General features: G+C 41.3%; 2 protein-coding genes across 3 annotated transcripts; one reads left to right on the plus strand and one right to left on the minus strand.

The window, feature by feature from the left end:
* Positions 1-201: 201 nt before the first annotated feature.
* LOC131687707 (histidine--tRNA ligase) lies at positions 202-3,542 on the minus strand. 2 transcript variants are annotated; one of them, XM_058971803.1, is made up of 4 exons: positions 3,257-3,542; positions 1,945-2,391; positions 613-1,878; positions 202-550 (listed from the first exon to the last, which is right to left on the minus strand). In XM_058971803.1, the coding sequence occupies exons 2-4, from the start codon at positions 2,161-2,163 to the stop codon at positions 344-346; spliced, it is 1,692 nt and encodes a 563-aa protein (XP_058827786.1). In that variant the 5' UTR covers positions 2,164-2,391; positions 3,257-3,542; the 3' UTR covers positions 202-343. The 2 variants fall into 2 exon arrangements, with proteins under 2 accessions (XP_058827786.1, XP_058827792.1); XM_058971809.1 differs by lacking the exon at positions 1,945-2,391.
* A 9,160-nt stretch (positions 3,543-12,702) lies between these two features.
* Positions 12,703-14,957, plus strand: LOC131687750 (RING finger protein 141-like). The gene is made up of 3 exons (XM_058971844.1): positions 12,703-12,833; positions 12,907-13,108; positions 13,981-14,957. Exons 2-3 carry the CDS (start codon positions 12,951-12,953, stop codon positions 14,672-14,674), a joined length of 852 nt encoding a protein of 283 aa, XP_058827827.1. The 5' UTR covers positions 12,703-12,833; positions 12,907-12,950; the 3' UTR covers positions 14,675-14,957.
* Positions 14,958-22,183: the final 7,226 nt, after the last annotated feature.

Here is a 22,183-nt window from a genome sequence, read left to right on the forward strand (position 1 = left end):
GCGTTAGAAGATGTATTAAGAAGAGCGGGGATAGACACGAGTGGCACGACTATTGTGTATGGAGCAAAGTACGCCCAAGCAGTTCTGCAGTGTTCAACCACTCAAAGTTGTACAAACCACGTGGAACAATCGATGTCTGCATACAAGAGATAGCCTAGGAAAATTTACTATTTTGAAGAAATTAAACGAGAGCAACAAACCTTTCGCTTCAGAGAAATTTTTATTAATCAAATAGGGCAGCACTTTTCTCGTTTTGCGGTTTCGAACTCCCTACCGCTCGATAACTATTGCGTTTGAAAATAAGTTATTAGGAATATATTGATTCAACTGGACCTGCAAACAATTAGGAGAGCGATAACCTATTTCGTAGTTCTTCCACCAGCGTTTCCAGAGGCACCTCGTCCTCTTTTCGACTGTTGATTTCCCTTAACTTCACCACGCCACGTGACAGCTCTCCATCACCGAGCACAATCGCGTACGGAATTTGGTACTCTTCGCAGTACTGCAGCTGCGCGAGAAGCTTCGGATTTTGCTTGTATGAATGTTCCGCCTGTAATTGAACAATTACTTGTCGTTAAAAGAAAAAAAACACTTGAAACATGAGACCTATACCTTAATCCCAGCACCCCACAGTTTATTGAGGACCTCCATCCGCTTCAGTAGCAATCCTTTATGGGCGGAAGCAACGTAAACCTCAACCTCCGTCGTTCGTACCTTCTGCTGAGTTTTCGCCTCCAAAATGGAAAAGATTCTCTCCACCCCGATCGAAACTCCAACGCAAGGGACCTGCTTTCGCTTCGGATTAAACATACCGACCAAATTGTCATATCGGCCACCACCGGCAACCGATCCGACGCTTACATCTTCTTCTTTGTTCTTCTTCGACTTACCACCACCATTGACGGTCGGTGCAGGCGGTTCCGCTTTCAAAACAGCTTCGTAGATCACTCCGGTGTAATAGTCCAAACCACGGGCTAAACTTAAATCGAAAATGATCTTGTCTTTCAATCCAAAGATTTCACAATACTGCAGCAGTAGACGCATATCGGCGATGCCTTCCAGAGCGGGTTTAATCTTCTTAAGATTTTCATCCTCGGCCAGTTTATCCACCAGTTCGACGCCGCCGCTCATGCGGACATATTCCCCGATTCGGTCAGCGATCGACGCCTCTAGTCCTTTTTCGTCGATCATTTCTTTTCGTACCTCATCCCACGGCGTTTTGTCCAGTTTATCCACCGACGAACAAATCGTCCGGAATTTATCAGCCGGGACACCACAAGCCTCAAACATTCCATCCAACAGCTTTCTGTGGTTCAATTTTACAACAAATTCTCCTATATCCAAGTCGGACAGAATCTCCACCACCACCTTAACGCACTCCGCATCCGGCAGCATCGGATCGTACGTCCCAGCAATATCAAAATCACACTGATAAAACTCCCTGTACCGACCCTTCGTCATAGCCGGGTTATCTCTCCGATACACCTTCGCAATGTGGTATCGGCGAATGTTAAACACGTTACCCATTCCGACGAACCGCGCAAACGGCACCGTCAGATCATACCGCAGCGCTAGAATCTCCCCTCCCTGATCCTTCAAATCATAGATCAGCTTACTATCCTCACCGTACTTCCCGGTCAGCACCTCCTTCAGCTCGAACACCGGCGTATCGATCGTTTCTGCACCGTGCTTTTTGAACACCGCAATCACTTTGTCGAAAATCTGCTGCCGCAGTGCCATCGATTCCGGGCCATAATCCCGCGTTCCTTTCGGTGTCTTCAGTACAAGGTTTTTGTTTCCCGCTTCCGGCACTCCATCCTCGTCCAGGTCCTTTAGCTGGGCTTTCAAGGCTAACAGTTTGGCTACTTCGTCATTGATCTGTGAAAAAAAGAGAAACAAAAATGAATCTTAGTACACTTTGATCTAAGTCGGCTAGGAGCGAACCTTTGCAATTTGGTCGCTGAACGAACTGTCAGTTTCTTGCGTCTGCGCCAGCTTGGAATAGCAGAAGCGACAATTTGTGTGAGATCGGTGGCAACCGGGTGGTTTTTGAGGGCCCGTTTTTGTGGTAAACAAAGAATAGCGGCGATCATGCCGAGCCGTGATTCCGGTTGAGCGAAGTATTATTGTTGAAACGTAGCTGGGGCGTATCTGACGAAGCATAATGCTCTTTTTTTCAGTAGCTTTTTGCGCCCGTCTTTGCCAACGTGATCGGTAATCGGCGTTACGCTTGGCGCTTCCGCTTCCACGCCGAAAATTGATTGTTTTCTTCTCACTGTCGCGCCCCGTGGCGAGTGAGTTGTTTTTTTTCTATTTGCTGTTTGTCGATGTGTGTGTTGGTTTTCGTGTCTTTGCAGAGGTGGTTGACTTTGCGTTTTCGCAATTCGGTTACTGGTTAGAAGCAATTTTCAAACCGTATCGAATGGAAAGAAATATATAAAGAAAATGGAAAATTGCGATGAAATGTTGGTAATGGTGCAGCAGCTGAAACATGACGCGCATACTAAACGGGCCAGAAAAGTTTTGGAAATTCCGCTGAGAGAATAATTTTAGGAACCGTGGAGCTTTTAGAGGTCATCTACGCTGAAGAAATTTGTCAACAAACTTGCATAAATGGTGTCTAAAAAAATGAAAATCATTGAAACCGCATTAGTCAAGGACTAATGAATATAAGGAAGTTGTAAAAATGTTGGCAAACTATTCAAATCTTACTTCACGATCATTTATTTAAATTTAGCAAAACAATCGGATTTGGGACAATATTGCATTCAAACGTTCAAAGTAATTTAACTTCGCAACACCCCAATCGAATATTGCTCATACCGTCGTGCACTTCTCCATCAGCGCAAGCCCCCTTTTGTTGCCATTATGAATGGAGTAAATTTAATTATTCTTGCAAAAATTTTCCAGTTTCTGTTTCTCCTTGACACACCTTCGCGATACGCGAAATAAGCTCCAATCAGCAAACGGAGGGAGCTAATTCAGTATCTTCAGCGCAGCTTGTTCGACAACCAGGAAAACTACCCCCGTATGGCAATCGGTGAAAGCAACTTTGCAGAGAACAAACATCGTGTCAGCTTAAACAACACAGACACACCGTGTTTGCTGTCGATTGGCAATGAAAGTGAAGGTGAACCAGTTTCCAGCCCACAGCACAGCAACTGCTCTGGAGGCTCGTCGTGAATCGAACACGGCAGACTCTGCACTCCGACGATTGTGGCATCATTCAACTTTTTACGAGCCAAGCAAAACTAACCTGGGATTTATCTGCAGCGGCCGATTTCAGCTTACGGACGACGTCCCCCTGAGCGGTGATCTGGGTTTGGAGAAGTTCTTTCTCACTCATTACTGTATCGTATCTTGCGGGGGCAAAAAATCCTATACCGTTTCCCAAGCTGATTCGAATAAATTGAACTGAATTTCACAATTTATGCTAGGAAAGGAACAGATATCCGCAATTAAAGTCAGCTTTTGCACACTCTTTTGAGAAGAAACCACCAGTACACGTTTCACACTCGAGCCCGACGACGAAGTAAACATAAATTGACACTCGTCGGTACTGTCAAAGACGTCGGTGGACACTGACAGAATGCAACTGCCAGCATATTGGCCATTCGCACATGACGTGACATTTTTGGAAAAAGGTCATACCGATTTTGCGACGATAATGATAATAAACATCTTATTATTCAAGCGCCTAACGACCTGTTCAGGGTATAATCCAAACACTATGTGGAATCGTGGAATAATTTTTGCCTTTCTCAATAGAAAGGTATTGCAATTGCTCTGAAAACTGACTTTTTAACGGAGGGCCGAGTGACATATACCATTCGATTCAGTTCGTAGAGTTCGGCAAATGTCTGTGTGTATGTGCGTCTGTGTATATGTGACCAAAAATGTCACTCATTTTTCTAAGAGATGGCTGAACCGATTTTAACAAACTTAGTCTCAAATGAAGGGTAAAACGTCCCCATAGGCTGCTATTAAATTTCTAATGGATCTGATTTCCGGTTCCGAAATTCCCTCTCGCAGGTTGATGGGATTGACGGTATTGTAAACATCATCAAGCCACAATAGATTCAATAGAGTTATCTAAATATAAGGACCTTTGCTCTTTTTAGTTTTTATTTGCACCAAGTTCTACTCCTAGAGGTTAATTAGTTCTCATGTTAATAATCCACCAAACATTATGACTACTGAGGATTTGATTTATATAAGAAGCCCGCTTCAAGATGTTGATTACAATACGCCTCGATAGTGGTGTGTCGAGGAGGCCGGGAGGGCTGATATGAGCCTTTTTTCTGTTCTATACCTTTCCTCTATTCACCAGCTCATAACCAACAATCAACCAGTAACAAATAGATAATTGAGAAAGGATGTGCTATGTGTGGTGATTGGCTATTCAAGTATTAGTAGTGTTTGAAGTACTAATGTATGTCTCATGTGATGATCATAACTTCAGCTGTATCTTGTACCTATCTAATCTATTACGTCTCTCATATATTGTCTTTTATTTCTTCTTTTCGAATCCTATACTGCCATTCTACACCCGCCTTCAGCTGAATCAACAAAGATGGTGATAGTGAACGTCTTAACACTCACACATTCTCAAACGCGGTCTCAGCGGGAACCTACAAAAATGCCATCGTGCACGCGATTACGAATCGGTCATGTCCGAAAGTCTATCCTTGATCCTAGAAGCCTAGGTCCATGCCTTCAGCTGGACCAATTAAGAAAATACGCCCATACCTATTAGACAACACGTCTCATGGCGACATGACCGGGAACCCTATCGATATAAACGATCCCACTCTCTGCCAGAATTCAAACCGCGCACTGAAAATTTAATATCAGACTCACGGTTCGCGCAACCATTCAAGAACACACGTTACAAAATCACGTCAGCGCACAAACGTTAGAGCCCCTCGCGATTTTCCAAGCAGCCTACGAACTCGCAAACATGATTACACCCCGGTGATAAGGTGAAAATCTCAGCACTCATAAACTTACCAACACGATCTCAAGTGTCAACCTACAAACTCCCGCGCTCGCGCCATCATGAATCGGGATCGTCCGGAAGTATCTATCCTCGGTACAAACAATCTAGGTCCTTGTTAATTATTAAAAAAATAATAAAATTGAAAAATAACTACCATATCCACTAGACAAAACGTTCCATGGCGACATGACCGGAAACTCTACACTGAAAAAAATCCAAACGTTAATTCTATTTGCTTCAAACCGCTTAAAATTCATATGAAGAAGAAATGCTATTGCTATCACGCGCACACATACCTTCTATGTGTCAACTGTATAAACTATGTATGCACACACATAAGTTATATATGCATACTGTTATAGAATGGGGTTTTATGTGCCTAATAGTTATGAAATGTAAATGTAAGATTAATATTTCTTGTAAATACACACATTAGGTTTATGTTCCAGCAAATAGTGTCTATATGCCTCCGTTAATTGCAAAAATCTATGTGTAAAATCAATAGGCATAACGTTTACTTTTTTTTGAGTGTAGTGATATGGGGTAACTCTCTCCCTGTCAGAATGTGATCCGTACACCGAAAACTAAAGATCAGAATGACGGTCCGCGAATATATAAATCGCCGCAGGGTTTCAAAATCGAATTTATACACGCGAAGTCACATACACGCGAGCACACGGGACAAACACGTCAACATACGAACGCTTAAGCCCTTCGCGATCATCTACGCACACCTATGCCCGCGATCGCGTAAACTTGATAACACTGCGGCAATTGTGTGAACGTTTTAGTACTTACGAAGTTACAAACGCGATCTCAAACGCCAACCCGCAAATGCGCGATCATGAATCGGTCACGTCCGGAAATCTTTAACCATTATTCTAGCAATTTAGGTCCATACATTCAGTTGGACCAATCAAAAAAAAATAAAGCTCATATCCACTAGACCACGCGTTCTACGACGACATGATTGGGATCTCTAATGATATGGAAGAGCCCACTTCCTTCTGGAATCTGGACCGTACACAAAAAATTAAGTATCAGATTCACGGTCCGCGCGCGATCATTCTAGAACACACGCGAATATGCGAAAGGCACACGGTTATGAAATAGAATTTATGCACGCGAAGTTACACGTTAGCACACGCGACATACAAACGCGCCCGCGATCGAGCACATTAACGTACAAATATTCGAGCCCTTCGCGATGATACACGCGATTCCGAGTCCCTACGCCCGCACATGCCTGAACCGTACAAAGAATATCACATTCATAATCACGGCCCGCTACAATTGGCCTATTGCAGTGTTTTATTGGGCGACATTGCCTGTCTCGTCTGCAAATTGTAGTATGTGATTCTGACGGGGAGCCCTTCCGAGAACCTAGCTCTACAGCTCCAGTAGGACAACTCTCGAAAAAAAAATGGATCTGATTTCCGGTTCCGAAATTACAGGGTGATGAGTACGATCACGCAGATTTTAATAAATTCTGCAATTCTCGACAAACATATGATTACGGCCTAAAAGCCAACTGTCAAAATCCACTTTGAATGGAAATTCCGGACAAACCGTTACACGCCAATCACAGATGTTGGTAGTAAATGAAAGAGAAAAGTTTTCTCTTTCATAAACTGTTGTGAACTGTGTTCGGCTAGTAACGGTTTGCCTGGAATTTTCATTCAAAGTGGATTTTGACAGTTGGCTTTTAGGCCGTAATCATATGTTCGTCGAGAATTAATGTATAAAGGTGAAAAATTTTCCACAATGTAACCACAACTAGTTCGACTTGTAGTATTAGGTCACTAACAACCATTCAAAGTCTCTTTGGCCACATTGGCCACCATCATCGGTTCCGGAAGCCCCGGTCGAAAGTATCTAAATTCAGAATAACAGTCACATCGGTTTCTCGGAAATGGCTAGACCTTTGTCTCAAATGAAAGTGTTGCGCCCCCGTAAATGGCTATTTAATTTCATCCCGATCCGTCTTCCGGTTCCGGAGTTACGGGTTGGGGCGTGCGATCACGTCGCAAATTCCGATTCAAACCGATAAAAGCAAAAAAGGTAAAAATTTCGCAAAATGTCTCTCAAACAATTTAAATTTGCAGTTCTAGGTCACCGACGGCCAACCAAACTACTCGTTGACTACATTGACCACCATAGACGGTTCCGGGATTGCCCGGGAAAAGCGGCCATCTTTCAAAATTAACGAACTCACATCAGTTTCCCGGAAACGGTTGGGCCGATTTTTACAAACAATTTATAGACTAAACCGTCCGTTCACATATGAAATTCCCATATAAGCCGGAACTAAAAAATTTTTCCAACGAGGGAACCCTATTAAATTTTAGAAGTCGAATCACTATTTTTGATCTCAAACATTGAGAAAGGCACAATTGCACCGCTAGGTGGATTAAAACAGGTTTTTATTAGGGTACCGATTCTAATTAGAATCAGTCGTGTCACTGGAGCCGCAATACTAACTAGACGCAGCCAGAATTCAGCTTGATTTGCCGGCAAAACTTACTGGGGTAATCTAGTAACATTTCACACAATATTTTACGCAGGTGTACAGAATAATCTGTGCTCCACCGATTTTCAATATGTGGCACAGATTTTCACAGTTTTCTATTACAAATGCACATACAAATACAGATTTATCAATTTTTGACCTCGTGTTACAACATCCTAATTAAACCTTAAGACAAAATAGGGCGGGGATGACATTAGAATGCGAGAGTCGAGAAACCTGGTTCCAGCAAATCAAAGGGATGATGTCTAAGTGAAAGCCGAGAGAATCTTCTCGGAGTGCATACATTTACTCTGAGATGCTCCAATTGAATTCCTGCAAGCAGGTTTCTCGCATTCTATTGATATTACCAGCCCCATCTCAACTTCTCGCTGCCACTGATTTCCCCGAATGAAAAATATCTTTAAGAAAAAAAAATTTAAGCAACCTTGTCATTATTTGGGTACAGAATCCGGTACAGATTTTTCTATAGAACAGTACAGATAGAAAAGATTTTTCAACTCCCGGTACAGATTTAATTGTGGCAACACTGGTCGTGATGACCGAAATATTACCTTTCTGCTCGTCTATGTCGACGATATTCTGGTTGGATGCGTTGATGAAGCGTCCATTATCGAAGTTTATGAAGCACTACGAATCGAGTTTGATGTGACGAATCTCGGAGCGGTCAAACACTTTCTCGGGTATGAAGTTCGTCGCAAGGATGGTTGCTTCAGTCTGCGACTAACTAAGTTTATTGAAATGTTGATTAAAATGTTTGGACTTGAAGATTGTAATAGTTCCAAGACACCAATGGACACGGGGTACACCAGATCAGAAAATAACGGAGCGCCGTTTGATGACACAACATTGTATCGCAGTTTCGTAGGTGCTTTACGTTGCGGTAAATGGAATACCGGTTATAGCTGCAAGCGTGTCACTACTCGGCCGTAAAGTCAGCGCACCAACAGAAATGGACTGGACGGCTGCCAAACGTGTCGTCAGATACCTCAAGGGTACGAAGGAATTAAAATTGACATTCGATGCGGGAGATGGGTGGGCACTTGTCGGTTACTCCGATGCTGATTGGGCCGGCGATCATGCTACTAGGAAGTCTACGACCGGATATATCTTCTTCTTCGGAGGTGGCTTGGGTTAGTCACCGGCAGTCTTGTGTAAGTTTGTCCTCCATGGAGGCTGAATACAACGCGCTGAGTGAATCATGCCAGGAGCTTATTTGGCTGCGGAGATTCTTGGAGGATCTTGGAGAAATACAACTGGATGCAACTACACTTTTTGAAGACAACCAAAGCTGTCTCAGTTTTGTGCAAGTAGAGCGCACGAGTAACCGCTCGAAGCACATCGATACAAAACAGCACTTCATCAAGGACTTATGCGAAAGTGGTGTAATAAAGCTTGCGTATTGTCCGTCGGAGCAGATGGTAGCAGATGCACTTACGAAGCCGTTAGGTGCAGTAAGGTTTCAGCAACTGTTGGAACACATCGGTCTATCGAAATAGGATGGCTCGGTGCTCATTGAGGAGTAGTGTTGGAGGGAACAATGACCACCTCTCACATGATACATCTCGGTTCAACCATCCAGTATCTTACCCCCCGCATCAACTTTTCAGTGGGTTAATATCAACATCAGCGACACATAATAAATGTAGCCTTTATATTCCCTTCATTACTGAACTGTACTTAACAGAGTAAACACGCGATTCTAAAACTAACTCGTTTCTTCTTATTTATCGTGCGGTATTTTATCCATTTGTGTTCCTTTTTCTATCGATTCCGGTATTGCCTCCTGTCGGTACGGTCTCTGCCCACAGTAGAAACATTGAATTTACAACAGTTTTATTTGTTAACAACAACTTTTCTTGTACCATCAATGTACTTATGATGCAGTCCTTTATGGCTCCAAAATCTACAACGGAAAAACAATGTAAATCGATGTTTTTGATTTCAGAATGTATGGGAAAAGATCAATTTTTTCATTGTTACATCCCTTAACGACCCCCCCCTCTTTTTCCATGTAAAAATCGGGTTTACAATGAAATTGGATGTACAAAACAACAAATGTGATTATATTTCCATTGTAAATTTTCCAGAATAGCCTTGTTTTTCGTTGTAATGTAACAATAAAAAATGCTGTAATACTGTTGTGCATTTCTATTCGGGTATGGAACAACCAATACCGACTCCGAATCGATTGTTGCCTTTACGTCTGAATTTCGATGATAATCAGCCAGTATGTCGAAACGAACTTCGTATAAATTTAACTGGGTGCACTTCAATTTTTCTTTGCGTCTAGCTGACGCTTTCAAATTTCTCCGTCCTGGCGCATCCGGTTCCGGTAAATCAATTGTACTTTATTGTTTAAAAAACGCGTTCTCGTTAAAGCACTTGCTAGCGTGCAGTAAAACATACGGTAAAATATTACGTCGAAAAATTTCTCCCGACGTCCAAGTATCTAGCGCGGTGATATTTTCTCAACGGAAAGTTTTCATCGGTCGAGAAAAAACGGAAACGAAACTCCACTGGAACTGTGCAATTCGCATGCCAAGTCTACAGAGAAAAAAAATGGCAAATAATTCCTACAATCAGAGTTAAAAATATTCAAATTCATTGAATGAAAATTGATCATATTCAGCCGCATTCATTTTCAATGTTCAGTGACGCAGCTGAAAATGTCAAACGAACAAACCGCCCATTCATCCATGCAGATTTTCATTCGTCTCCGATTATTACACGAAGCTACCGTGCAGCAACGAATCAAACGTATCAAAGTAGGCCCTGGCACAATGTAAGCGATGATGATTGTTGTTTTATACGCTTTACCGGCATTTGAAAACATTTTCCTACATAATTAGTGAAATGAATATATTGTACGATATTCAACTGAATAAGAACGGATATTTGAATGAATATTTTTTTCTATTCACCGCGAGTCGTGTCAGGTTCATTTTCAGCCGTCAAAAAAGAGCATCGATTATTTTTAACTCTGCCTACAATAACGAATGTTTATACCGAGCAGTCGTCGCAGGGAACTTGGAGAGAGTCAAAGCTCTTTTGGCCGCTGGTGCTGATGTTAACTACGATGCACGGACACCAGAGCACGGTGATAAAACCACGTTGCTGCATCAAGCCGCTGATAGAGACGTGGTCACCCGAATAGAAATGTACAGTAACAAAACCATGATTTTCACTGTGACAGTACAGTAATTTTACAATAATTTACAGTAAGTTTTAGTGTTATGCTACAATATATAAACAATAAACTTTAACGTTTTTACAGTAAATTTAAATGTAAAATAGAGTTTTACAGTGAAAAAGGGGGGTGGTTATGTATCTTAACATTAAAAAAATCAATTTTTCTCCATACATTTTTTTTCGAAAACAGTAAAACTTAATGTGAATGCACTGTATCAGTTTTTTTACTGAACAGTGAAATTTATTGTTACATGAAATTTTATTGTAAATCTACTGTGAGAACTTGGCATCGAACAATGTTGAAACAGTAATAACTATAATATTTATTGTTTTATGATTGTTTGTAGGGTAAATGCTATTGTAAAATTCTATCCGGGCAGGGAGCTTCTGTTAAATGGGGCTAGAGTTGATGCAAAAGACTGGACTGATCGTACGCCACTACATCTTGCTGTATCTGCAGCGGTTGTTTTGGAAAAACGTGAAAATTTTTTGAAAATTTTCGCTGATGTCGATACAACTAATGGGGAAGGCAATACTGCTGCTGATCATGCTGTTAACAAATCAAACATTCAGGAGAAAGTTAAAGAACTATTAAAATATGGAGCTGATATATACATATACTATGGAAAAAGTACGCCTATATATATGGCATTCATGTCAGAGCATTCAGTGTGGGTCAAAGTGTTGTTTAAATATACTATAATAAGAAATTTCCGTAGTGATGATGGCGGCTATATTGACTTAGCTCCATACATGGAACGCAGTTACTACCACGAAACAATAAAGTATATGTCTTATTGTATTCGTGAAGTTTTTCAAATGAAAAAAGACAAAGTAAAAGACGATCTTTCACTATATGATACTGTTCAAATTAACTTCGACAAACGTGTACTATGTACTAATCAGTTATCTATGAGACTTGCAAAAACCGATTATTCCGATCGCTATCCTATTTATAATGATGTCATTCTGGATGAACTAAAGCCGGCTCTAGAAAGAGCAAAATCATTGAATAAGATTTGTAAGATACCTTTGCATACTACCGTGAATGTGGCGAATCAAGATATCGACGAAAGAATTATTATTCTGGACCAAGATTCTACATACTACATCGCCGAATATCTATCTAATAACGACTTGACAAAGTTGGCAGTAGCGCTCGGCGGTTCCGATTAACCTGTTATTCAATTTTCCAGGTCCTTAAATAAAATTTGCCTGACCAAGTACGAGACTATATGTGAAGAATCGGCTATATGAAGATATTAAACCTGCAAGATTGGAATGAATTAATTTTATGCCGGCATATTTTTTTGTAAACTTTCTTTGACCTGGAATCCTGACCTGACAGGGCATACAAATGTAAATAACAGGGTATCTTAAGCTAATAAATAACAAATACTGAATTAACCCTTCGAAAGACTAATATTTTTCCATCAGCATTCTTAAGTGTCGATCGTTTACAGATCATGATTTCAAGCATCGTGTATACTGTCTCAGGGTGAATAATGAGTAAAAATTTCTATAAATATCTAGTAGATTTTTGTTAGCAGATCCGCAGTTCTCGTGTATCTTTTACAACAGTAAATTTTGCAAAAACTTCCACAGAACTTACGTTTACATTTTATGCTGGAAACGGGATTATCTGCAAAACATCCTGGTGCAATTTAATATCAATGTAAAGGTAAACATCACGAAGCACTATCCACAAATTTATTTAAATACCACCGTCGTAGGAACAGTGTAAACGGAGCTTAAGAATGTCAAAATATGCATTCTCCTCGGTGACAGCAATTTGGCACTGCCAGCAAATCTGCGAAATCTGGAGTACGTTCATAGGACCGCACTCCACATCGCATGACTTCCTCAATGTGGTTAAAAAACAATCAGCTTCTTTGTTTACTGCTCAGGCGCGTATTAAGATGAACGTTAATAGTTGCTGTTATAACATATTTCACTTGCGAAAATCGACCGCAAAATAGTTTTAAAATCTTACTCGATAGTTCAAAATGAACTTCACTCGACCAATACTGCGCCAAAAGTCCAGCCCGCCGAGAACAGTAACTTTCTCGCGACGTCAAGGTCCTAAGTAATTCGATACAGTCAGTCATACGCGTTGTAAATATTACTTTGACCGATAAGAACTTTCCGCTAAAACCGGTGACTAATTCCCGTTTTGTCCGGTCCACAGGGACTTCAACTTTGCGGCTTCAAGAGTGCTGTCCATCTTTGTTCATGGGTCAGCAAGTATCCAGTTTACCGCAGAAAATCGTACCGACCGATGCGGTCGACTCGCTGCAGTTCGAGATCAAGAAGCAGGCGCAGATTTTCTCCGAGATCGGCAGTCTGACCTACGAAGACTTCCAGAAGTGTCTGGCCGATCTGAACAGTTTGTGAGTATTACTGCTGGGGGAGGATGTGGTCAAAGTAAAGAGTTTCTTTTCTTGTTACAATATGTGGAAAATTGTTGATATTGAATAAGTTATGGAATTTGCGTTTCGACTTTGTCTCGTCAGAATCCGACACTAACTTAGTGATAGGAATAAGCTAGCGCCGAAATTGACGCTAGCTCGAAAAAACGGAGACAATTCGTGTTCCTGAGCACAAAACATATACCTAAATTAGTTGTGGAATTTGCGTTTCGACTTCGTCTCATCAGAATCCGACACTAACTTAATGGCAGGACTAAGGTAGCGCCGGAATGGACGCTAGTTCGAAAAAACGGAGATAACCCTAGTCAAGTATGATGTCTCGTAAGAATAGTGCATCTTACATTGGCTTGCTAAGCCCTAACGAAACTTTTCTCCGTTTTTTGGAGCTAGCGTCCATTCCGGCGCTACCTTAGTCCTGCCATTAAGTTAGTGTCGGATTCTGACGAGACAAAGTGCACAACTAATTTAGGTATAAGTTTTGTGCTCCTCACGCGCAAAGATTGTTGATGTTGCTATTTTTTGCTGATAAATTATCAGTATGGATTATTTGAAGAATATAAAATATATTTGTTCCCATGTGTTGTGAGAACTTCATCGCGTTTGAGTGGAAAATGTAACGAGAGATTTTCGTTGCGTAAAACGCAATTGTTTGAGGCCGGTTTTTTTTCAAATCAGTGCATACTGGAGGCATTCTTATGTACATAGTTGATTGTTTAGAATTTCCATCAAAACCTTCCCGGAAGTAATAAGTAACTGTACTGCCCAAAATTCAAACTCAAAGCGAGTAATGCCAAACGTACTGACCGAATCACTGAACTATTTTCACCCCTCAGATCTCGCAAATGTCTGGACCCAAGCGGCAAACAGTTGGTGTTTGCCGTCAAGAAGGGCACCGACAGCAGTGTCCTGTGGAAGGGTACCGTACGGATTGCCTGCGTTAAAGTTGACCCGTCCACCAAGAAGGTCGAATGCTACAAACTGCTCAATCTGAAGCAATTCCTCCAGGTGTTCCGCACGTTCCAGAATGACCTGCACGCAATGGTCACCGTGGAGACGCAACGGATCCGCAGCCCCACCGGCAGTCCAACACATTCCAGTTCGACCGGGCGCGGTAGTTCGTCCGGCAGTGCGGCTGGATCCTTTGAACGGTCCGATTTTAGTCCAAACTCTTCGTACGTGTACACATTTCCACAGCATACGACCGCCTCGATGCTGATGGAACAAGTTAACGGCATCTGCGGATCGGATTCTAGCAGCATTGACGGAGGGGGACTACAGAGCAGCACCGAAGAAGCAGCCGAGTGTTGCATATGTTTGGAACGAAAGCCGGAAGTGTCGCTTCCATGTGCACACAGCTACTGTACGCCGTGTATCGAACAGTGGAACATCCATCAGAAGAAATGTCCCATCTGCGACGAGGAATTGGTCAGTACCGACGATACCTGGGTACTTTCGGAGATGCCAGAAGCGGAAGAAATCAGCGAGGAAATTTGCGCCACTTTGATGAAGCTGTCCGTTGGGAAATAAATCAGCGATTGTGATTTTTGTGTTATTACTTCCTTGCGTGAGGGAGGAGGAGAGTGGAAGCGCGTACCTGGTTTTTGGGTGTATTAGCAACGTATGAGACGAGCGGCACCATGTGCCGGAAGCCACCTTGAGCATTATTTGGAGTGTACTTTTATTGAGTTTAAATATCTTATTGCTTATCAGTCAAACTTAATGGCTCTATACTGAACATCAGAGACATCGATTGATGCATCTGTTATAAACGTTAATTGTAGTTCAAATAAACATTATGATATTGTTACAATATGCCATTGTATGAAAAAAAAATCTTCGAAATAAACTACCTATACTGCACTAATGAGGACTGCGATTTTCATTGAATCACTACCAATTTTATTTCGCATTTTGACTAATTGATTTTTCGAATGAATGTCGATCAGGTTTCACATGTTGAGAGCGATCCGTCGTAGTGTTATCTAAATTGCGCCGTACCATGTTAATTGAATGCATTTCCGTGGGACAGTTGAAATGTGCGAACCTCAAGCTCTCAACTTCGTCGGCTGGCTCCACAAGTAAAACAGATCTCCGGAACAAGAGGCATTCAACCTTACCGTAACAATCTACGAGATTCTAAGATACTGGAGCTCATCCCCGATAGTATAGGGCTTAGAATATCCCTTGACCTATTGTCGCTTTGACCAACTTCCCCGACGGTCATAGAGTTTTTGAAGCTTGCAGAACTTCTCCAAAATCGAAGAACAGTTTCTTATCAGAAGCTTGTCGAAATTATATGAAATTTCCAAACTTTACTGGAATTGGCTGAACTTTCCTGTAGTTCATAATACTTTTCAGAAACTCGTCGAACTTTCTTATGGTTTGTCGATGTTTTCAGATATATGTACTCATAGTTTTCCAGAAATTCGCAGTTAATTAAATCGCCATGCGAAAACTGTATTTGCTTTTGAGATTACAAGTTTAATAAAAATCTATTTAAAATCGGCGAAAGACTGGTCCAGCTTCTCTGACAAAACGTTGATAGAAACTGAGTCAAAAGCCCCCCTTTATATCCAAGAAAACTGATGCCATCTGCTCTTTGCTAACGTAAGCCATTTGGATTTCTGCAGAGCGCAACGCAATGTAATCGTTACTCTTTTTGCCTTCGCGAAAGCCAAATTGTGTATCTGACAGTAAGCCATTCGCTTGAATCCCATTGTCGAGGCGAAACAAGATCATTTTCTCGAACAACTTTCGGATACAGGAAAGCATGGCAATTGGCCGGTACGAGTTGTGGTCGAAGGTCGCTTTTTCTGGTTTTAAAATGACGACGACCTTCATTTGCATCCAGTCATAAGAGACAATGTTACCCTCGAGGAACTCGTTAAATCAATTCAACAAGCGCCTTTTCACAGAGTCAGGCAGATTCTTCAGCACGTGGAAGTGGGCGTTGTTACCTTCGAAAACGTTGTTTCGTTCGCGATATCGTGAGGAGACGCAGCGCTGCACGTTTTCTGTATCGAATTTATCCAAATTTAGCGAATATCCAGCGGTTTGCATATTCTACGTTCTTATTGGTACTGTTATGGTTACGTATACGTCGATCCGTACCCAAAAGAGTGCTCATCACGGTTTCTCTCGTTAACCCACCGACGAATCGGCGCCAATAGCTGCTTTTTTGCTTTCATTAGACTCTTCATTAGCGTTTCTAGCAGGTAGCCGATAGCTAGCGCCGGTTGTCACGGTAAAGATAGATACGTCTACCTTTATCAGGACACATGTTAGTGAACTCGGGTGATTCGTAGTTATTCTGCCTAAGCTCGACCCTCATTAACAGAAGGCAAAAATTAAGCCCGTACGATATTAAGCCTGTTCTAATGACCCTGCCACTTCTAGTTTTCCGATCTGTTTACTTCACATCCTTGCTCTCACTTGAGTACTATGGCTCTAAGTTTCATAACTTTCCCTACCCAGTAATCTCTAGCTAATTGAATGTCGTTAAAACGTAAAAAAGAAAATGTGACTAACATAGTCGAAATAAAAAAAGGAAAAAAAGATTTATGTAACTTTGCTGACGGTTTCCAGTTAGGGATAAATTTATTATCTAATAATAGTTTTCTTTATCTACATTTTGGAATACGCTTTTTCTAAATGTTGTTCCAGTCACATTGACGGCGTTCATAACACACTTGAATTTTTTTCGTTTCGTTGGTCGTGGTACTCGTACAGAGAAGGCATACTACATACCATCAAATCGGTGGTACATACATGAAACAACACTATCTGTCAAGTTGTCCCTGGGTTGCACTGGGTACACCTGAAGCGGGTGCTGCGGTACATCCGTGGCACGTTGGACTGGAATTTCGAGGAAACAACGAGGCACCGGTTATGGAAGCGTTTTGTGATGCCGACCGGGCCAATGATCCGGTGGACCGGCGATCACTCACCGGATATGTGTTCCGGGCTCATGGATGTACAGTTGGCTGGCTGACAAGGAAGCAACCGACCGTATCCTTGTCATCGACCGAGGCCGAGCTGGTTGCACTCTGCGCGACCGTGTGCCACGGTATTGCGCACTTCCCACCAACCTGGACTTCGCACTTTCAAAGTGCGAGTGATCAAACTGCTACTGAAAACTGCGAGCTGTCAAAACACATGTATTTCAAGTGATAGAGATGGTACTTTCATAGACAGACCAGTCGAACTAACCAGTCTATGAGAAGAATTTAATAGAAGAATAGTAAGTGCGCAGTGCTGTTAGAATCCAGTTTTTAGTGCCACAAACAATATATGGATGAAGCGACTATTGCAGGATTTGGACAGGGAGCTCAAAGGGCCTATGGCATACTATGAAAACAATCAGTCGACATTAAGGGTAGCAGAAAACTAAAGGGACGCCGGTCGCATGAAGCATGTGGACGTGAAGTATTGTTTCGTACGAAAGCTGATCCAGCGATGACAAGTTGCTTTACGCTACAAGCCGACCGATGAGCAGCTCGCTGACATCCTGACCAAGGGACTACCGACGGGAGCATTCCAGAGACATCGGGCCAGCCTTGAGTTAATGGGCTCCGGGAATTGAGCGGGGGTGTTGAGGTGGACAATCCCGTAGTCATTCGACCTATGTGGCGAAACACCTTCGCGCGCACCTGTCATCAACAACAACAACAATCAGTTACCCAGTCAGCGTGGCAAGCAGAAAGTTGAGCAAAGCGAAATTGATGCTGGCAGAGTTTCTGCGAGCATTTTGCGCGAGAATTCTGGCAACGAATTCGCTCAAATGCAACAACCGTTTCTGACAGAAGCGGTTAAACCAACCGATGCTGCTCACTTTTATCCAGAATCCAGCCAAGAATGTACGGCCAAGATCTCTGTACGCTTCCTGCCATATCTTTGTGAGATGTTTTGCTCTCGAGTCGTGCTCTGGGACGGGACCTGCGGATTCGTGTTTTCTTATTCTTTCTTTTTGTTTGTTATATCTTACTACTTCGAGTCACACACACTAATACTTGGTGTAGTTCAAGAAATGACATGACTTTTTTAAAGAACAAACAAGAATTGAACTTTCATTTTTTTTGTGAATCCATTATCATGAAGTGCAAGGTCAAAAATTGCGGTCGTAGTAAAGCGAAAAATCCGGAGATGACTTTTCACCATTTTCCGGTGAATCCCGATTTGTGAAAACAGTGGGAGAAGTTCACAAGATTTGACGATCTCGAAATTAATGAAAGCACTATCATCTCCACTATTATTATTGATCTAATGATTAATTTATTGAAACATTTGAAAAAAAAATTAGCATTTACTTAATTTCAAATAGAATACTCCCCAGTCTAGTCCTTGATCTCGCACAGACCAGAAGCTAAATACACACCGCTCGTTCACAGCAAAGCAAACGAACGAATTTTTACCCGCATCGCTTCGTTTCTTCTTTACACCAGTAACAGAAAAAAAGCCTCGTTGCCCCACGGTGAGCAAAATGAGCGAACAAAAAAGCAAAGTGCGCCCGCTAAGGGAAAACACTGTCGTGATTGACTTTACGCAAACTCGACGAAGACCTACAGTGCGTGAGGTGGAACAGTTAATAAAAGTGAACATGAATCTTGATCTTGCGGCAGTTACACACCTCCAGCTGCATCATACAAAAAACGTGATACTAATAACGTTCCAGACGCTATCCGATGCAGAATTCTTTAGTGTGATGAATAATATGCAACACGAAATCGAATACGAAAACATTAAAACCAAGATCCCCGTCTATATAGACCGAGATTTTACTGAAGTTTTATTGCATGATTTGGCACCGCGCACCAGCTCCGAGTACATTAAAAAATACATGTCCCAATACGGAGAAGTGGAATCCGTCAAGAATGACACCTGGAGAAACTTTTTCCCCGGTATTCTCAACGGGGTTCGTATCGTCAGAATGCAGCTGCACAAACCTATACCATCTTACTTGACCTTCGAATGCAAATCTTCTCAAGGGATTACCTACATTCAAAAAACCCTTTGCACATACCCTGGACAGACGCCCACGTGCCAGTTCTGCAACCAAACGGCACACTACGGTAAACCATGCGCTAAAACTGCTGCGGAAAATGGATCTACTACAACACGCACTGATAAACAGCCTTCCACCGCTAAACCACAGTCAACCGGCCAAAAGATAATCTCCGATAGCCCAAAGCAAACATCCATTACACCGGCCGCAGGAATGACTAAAAAAGAAGACGGATACACCAAGGTCACTAGTAAACACAAAAAGCATCAAATATCAGCCAACAGTGAACAATCAACCAACTCTAGCGATAGTGATATGGACGTACACGAGAGCGATGAAGAGGACACACAGATTAACCAACAAGCAGCAAACGGTAAAGGGAATAATGGCAATAACGCTTCGCCCCCGAGAAAGATAACGAGAAACAGCAAGCAGTGCGCCCAGGACAGACGATCGCAATAATTTTCGCATTTTTCTCATACTTTTGAAATGTAATTTCCTGAAATGTTTATTATTTCTAAAAAAGGCGAATGACCCTTGTGGTTAAAACCTTTATAAATAAATAATAATAATAATAGAATACTCCCCATATTAATCACTCTGAGGACAGCCGGTTCAATCTGACATTTGCGTGCTGGATCAATTTGACACGCGTTTTTTTTTTCTTTCCGCAGGTCCCGTCCCAGGTCGTGCTAATTAGCACACCTAGCACTCTGGTTCCCAGTTAAACTCATTCCGGAACCGGTTCGGATTTCTTAATGGAGTCATTATGGATTCCAAATCAAATGCAACAACCGGTTCCGACTCAGAATCGGTTATTGCATTTGATTTGGAATCCATAATGACTCCATTCAGGATTCCGAATCAAATTCCGAATGGTTTGACCGGGTTAGAGTGTGGCCAACACGCTCATTCAAAATTACTCAAAATTTGAGTACAGAGCACTCAATTTCAAAAATATAGGCAATATCCATATCAACATTTGAATAGGGCTAATAAGATTTGTAAACAAACTTTTGTTTTGCTGATTTCTCCTAATTTATTATCATTTCAACACAGAAAACATTTGAAAATGAATCTACCAAGGGTAAAGATGTTGATTCATGTGTATTTTTCATGAAATTCAACTCGGTGCCGGAATAATGAGCGAAATAAGTTTGTTTACAAAAGTCTCATTCGCCCTTTTGAAGAATTACTATTGATATGTCAAAAAATGAGTTTTAATTTGAGTAGAATTAACTCAACTGATGAGTAACCATTAATTTTTTTAACTTTCGGGTGAAAAAAATAGTTATTCTCAATAAAAAGTGCGTAGAATTTGACGTCGATTGAAACCATGATAAAAGATTATGCCTCGGACCTATTAGCACAGACTAACAGACATAACACTCAAAAACAAAGCTTCGCCCGCTTTAACGGTCATTTTAAAAATATTTGTAGTTGGGACTGTGGCCACATTTGAAATTATGGCGCCACTGACATATGAACAAGCATATGGGGGATAGACCACTAGTGAAAAATTGTTCCCAAACCTGAGGGGTAACCCACCAGTAAATGAGTGTTTAGGACTGTGAATAAAAGGTGGCGCTAGTGTGCTGGGAAAATTGTCGGATCGATGTTTTTTGAGGGAATTCCCTCATAGTGTTATGTCTGTTAGTCTGTGCTATTAGCTGTAAAGTCAACGCGGAACATTCAGAAAATTAAAAGGTAGGTTTCTCTGAGCATTAGTTCTATTCAAATCTAACTTTCTATCCTGTTTTTATAGTTTCTGCCATTACTACGAAGTGCTGATTGGCCCTTAAAGAGATGTCCAAAAACGTCGTCGGATTATATTTCCAGACATCGCTAGCGCTTGGAGGTACAGGTAAATGATAGTTGAAGTACCGTTGACATTATTTATAATAAAATTAAAAATACTGAATGATTATTTTTCTCATTTTCTTTTTGAGTAAAACGTACTCAAATTTGACATTTGCATCCCAAACTCAAAACTGAGTGAATTAGACAAACTCATTTTTTGACTACGTGCACTTTTTATGAAATAGAGTGGCATGCCACTCAAGTTTGAGTTGTTATGAATGAGCGTGTAGCTCAACTAACCCGACAGGATACGCGCAGTAATCTGACAGGGCTGCCAAACCAAGACTTACAGAAATCTAGCAGAGCGGTCTCTGCCAAAAAAATTGCTGTCGATAAACAAAATTTCAAGAGTACTTATTCAAAAGGTCCTAAGTGACATTGAGCTCGAACTGAGAAAAACGAGGCTGAAGTTTCATGGACCTAAAACAAATCCCTATTAAAGAACAAATATGCGTTTTGATGGAACAATTATGCCAATATAGTCTAAGGACTATGCTCTTTAGGTAAATAATGCTAAAAATATGAAATGTTTAGTGCTAATGTAGTTTTTAAGCGCTTTAAAATGATGCGTCCTTTTGAAAATTATAGGACCTTTCACATAGGTCTTCTTTTCGGGCCCAAGAATCATACGACGCTGCACATACGGCTTTTTTCAGCAAAGGTAGCTCTTACGACGAATATTGAATTTCTTCAAAGTTTTCGACAAAATGAGCACCGGAATACGAATGTTCTTCATTACTATGGTAAATAGTTGCACTGGATTTAACAGAAGTCTTGCAGAAAAAAATGCGGGAAACTTCAGTTTATATTAACAAATCATTGGCTGGAAGTGGTTAAAATTAACGAATGGCATGTTACTTTAGAATAACTAAGCTTTCCAATTATCATTTAATTTATTATACTTATTAAATTCAACTTCGAAAATAAGTCGCATAAGCAGAAGAAAATAATTTCTTTTATTTTGATGCTTAGGACGTTTTTACTAGGTACCTATGTGCAGTGGGGAAAACATGGAATGAAATGAATCTTGCGTCGTTTTTGTATGGCGCCTATGAACAGTTGCAGAGGTTTTGAAATATTTCGCGCATAGGTCCTTTCATTTTAAAAGGTCTCAAGTGCAAAATTTCAAAATATGATCATGAAAACTTTGCGACTTTTTATATAATGCTTGTTAT

The sequence above is a fragment of the Topomyia yanbarensis genome, chromosome 1 (genome assembly GCF_030247195.1).
Source record: "Topomyia yanbarensis strain Yona2022 chromosome 1, ASM3024719v1, whole genome shotgun sequence".
NCBI lineage: Eukaryota > Metazoa > Arthropoda > Insecta > Diptera > Culicidae > Topomyia > Topomyia yanbarensis.

Bases quoted from the DNA above. Each gene is read 5' to 3' on its own strand.
- LOC131687707 (XM_058971803.1), bottom strand. From the start codon at position 2,163: ATGCTTCGTCAGATACGCCCCAGCTACGTTTCAACAATAATACTTCGC. The intron at 1,879-1,944 runs GTTCGCTCCTAG...TTTTTTTCACAG, and splicing joins TCAGCGACCAAATTGCAAAG to ATCAATGACGAAGTAGCCAA. The intron at 551-612 runs GTATAGGTCTCA...GTTCAATTACAG, and splicing joins TGTGGGGTGCTGGGATTAAG to GCGGAACATTCATACAAGCA.
- LOC131687750 (XM_058971844.1), top strand. From the start codon at position 12,951: ATGGGTCAGCAAGTATCCAGTTTACCGCAGAAAATCGTACCGACCGAT. The intron at 13,109-13,980 runs GTGAGTATTACT...TTCACCCCTCAG, and splicing joins CTGGCCGATCTGAACAGTTT to ATCTCGCAAATGTCTGGACC.